General features: G+C 43.8%; 1 protein-coding gene across 1 annotated transcript; it reads right to left on the bottom strand.

The window, feature by feature from the left end:
* Positions 1-1,388: 1,388 nt before the first annotated feature.
* Positions 1,389-2,438, bottom strand: FIBRA_09407 (uncharacterized protein; the record flags this gene model as incomplete). The annotated part of the gene is made up of 1 exon (XM_012321713.1): positions 1,389-2,438. One exon carries the CDS (start codon positions 2,436-2,438, stop codon positions 1,389-1,391), a length of 1,050 nt encoding a protein of 349 aa, XP_012177103.1.
* Positions 2,439-2,698: the final 260 nt, after the last annotated feature.

The following is a 2,698-nucleotide window of genomic DNA, read 5'->3' as shown; positions in this document are numbered from 1 at the left end:
CAGAGTTCTCTGAACATTTGTGATGCGAACTGTGGTCCTCTGTCGGAGATAACTTTGACAGGTAATCCAAACCGTCGGAATACATGATTCTGATATAGGGTAGCTGTCTCGGATGCTGTGACTGTCTTATTACAAGGAATGAATACCGAAGCCTTGGTGCAGTCATGATCTGTAATCACTAGGCAACTGTCAAAGTCATTACTCCAAGGTAGATCCATGATGAAGTCCATGGCGATAGATTGGAATGGAAGATGGTGTTCTGTGGTAATGGGTGTTAGATCCGGTGAGTTCCGATGTGTGATGACTTTATTCTCTTAGCAGGTTGCGCATCCAGTGACGTATTCACTGACATCTCGCGCAAGAGTGGGCCACCAATAGGTTCTTTGTAAGATCTCCTGAGTCTTGTATCGCCCTGGGTGTCCTGTGGTAGGAGAATCATGGGCTTCCTGAATGAGATCTTGTCAAAGTTTGGCGTCCTTGGGTATATAGACTCGTCCTCTGAATATTAGTAGGTCATCCTGAATATCCCAATTTGGAGGATTACGCTTGTCCGTGGAAGAAGTGTGTTGTAAGACCAGTCGAAGTCCATGATCAGCAATGCCGTCCTTGGTTTTGCAGGTCAAGATGCGATGTTTAATGTTGATGTTGACAGGTTCGGTGTTCTGAATGGCTTGGATGAAGATTTCTGATGGAAGAAGGACTTCTTCCACAGGAAGATCACCCCCCCCTTCAGACGCATCTTGATCAATACGTGATAGTGCATCGGCTTTCCCCAAATGGGTTCCCGGGACATGGCGAAGGCGATAATTGAACATAGATAGATACAGTGCCCATCATGCCTGTCTGGGATTCAATTTCTGAGGATCTTTGAAATACGTCAGATTCATATGATCTGTCAAGACTTCGACTGGTTTGGTGCATCCTTCAATGTAGTGCCACCAGGCTTTGAAACATCTGATGATTGCCAGGAGTTCCCGATCATAGATTTCATATTGTTGTTCTATGGGAGAGAACGACTGGGACAGGAACGCACATGGGTGCCATCATTCATCAGATTGTTTCTGGGAGAGGATGCCGCCAGATGCTTTCAGGGAAGCATCTGACTCTATTTGAAAAGGTTTGGTGACGTCAGGCTGTACCAGAAGCAGTCGGGTTTTGAAACTTTCTTTCAATTGACTGATAGCTTTGTTATGATCATCAGTCGAATCCCACTTGACTCTTTTCACCAGTAGATCAAATAGAGGTCTCGCTACTTTGGAATACCCAGGAATGAATCGTCGGTAAAAATTGGCAAAGCCTAGGAAGCGTTGTAATGCTTTGATGCTGTCAATTTTTGGCCAGTTTAGTACTGCTGATACCTTGTCTTCTGCCATCCCTATATGTCCCGGTCAGAGAATAAATCCTAAGAATTCAACTTCTGATACGTCAAAGAAGCATTTCTCGGGTTTGAGGAAGAGATCCGAGCCTTTCAATCGTTGAAGGACTAGTTGAGTGCATTGTTGATGCTCCGAGTAATCAGTGGAGTAAATGAGAATGTCATCAATGTAAATTACTAGCCATCCTTCTAGTAGTAGATCCGCAAAGATGCCGTCTATCATGGCTTGAAAAGTCGCTGGAGAGTTTGTCATTCCAAAGAACATGACCATGGGTTCAAATAATCCTCTTGGCGTGATAAATGCTCCCTTCCATTCATCACCTTCCTTGATGCATACATTGTTATATCCTGCATGTAGATCAAGCTTGGTGAATATTGTTGGTTTGGCAGAGGCAACGCGATCTAACAGATCTTCTACTCGTGGTATAGGATAGGCGTTCTTGATGGTGGCGTCATTGAGTTTCCTGTAGTCTTGACAGGGTCGGAGATCTCCAGATTTTTTATTGATGAAGAAAAATGGAGATGCCATAGGAGACTTTGATGGTTGGATGTAGCCTTTCCGTAGATTTTCTTCAATGAAGGTGTCTAGTTCTTTGAGTTTGGCTGGTGACAGTGGATAAACCTTTCCTCGCTGAGGTTTAAAGGTCGCTTCTAGATCGATCACATGATCCCAGGGTTTTCTTTCTGGTAACCATTCCGCTGTGTTTTTGTTAAACACAGAGAGAAATTTCTCCAGATACTTCGGAATGTTGCTGGCCAGGGTTTTGATGGCTCGTAGAAGTTGATCCCAACAAAAGCGCATTTTCCCAGTGATCCAGTCAATTACTGGATTGAAACATTTGAACCATGATAGACCTAGAATGATCGGATTCCTATCCAGTACTGTGGCGTAAGCTTCTATCTTCATGGGTTGTCCTGATAGGGATATGGTGAAGAAGACCTTGTGTTTGATGGCTGCGGCTTTATTAGGTGATCCATCAACATTGAACACAGGCCTTGGTGGTATACTCTGATGCTGGAGGTTATGATCTCGAGCAAACTGGATGTCAATGTAATTGTCCATTGCTCCAGTGTTGAGCAATGCCTTGGTGGTGACGGTTTTAGCATAGGTTTTTAATATACAAGGCAAATAAATAGATTTATGAGCTAGTCTTGCCTGATATAAATAGTCCTTAGTGCCATTACTTCGATTCGACGTCACAGCGATCAAAGACCTTAAAAATCCGTCTCGGAGGATATTGCTTGTATGTATTCTTCAGCTATTCCTTCCTCGTCTGAAGAGTCCTTGGTCTTGTTCTTCTCCTCCTGAGTGGATGTGTTGTG

Source organism: Fibroporia radiculosa (assembly GCF_000313525.1).
Source record: "Fibroporia radiculosa TFFH 294 genomic supercontigs, scaffold38686, whole genome shotgun sequence".
NCBI classification, from domain to species: Eukaryota; Fungi; Basidiomycota; class Agaricomycetes; order Polyporales; family Fibroporiaceae; genus Fibroporia; species Fibroporia radiculosa.
The sequence above is the reverse complement of the archived record's forward strand: the minus strand, read 5'-3'. Positions and strand labels throughout refer to the sequence as shown.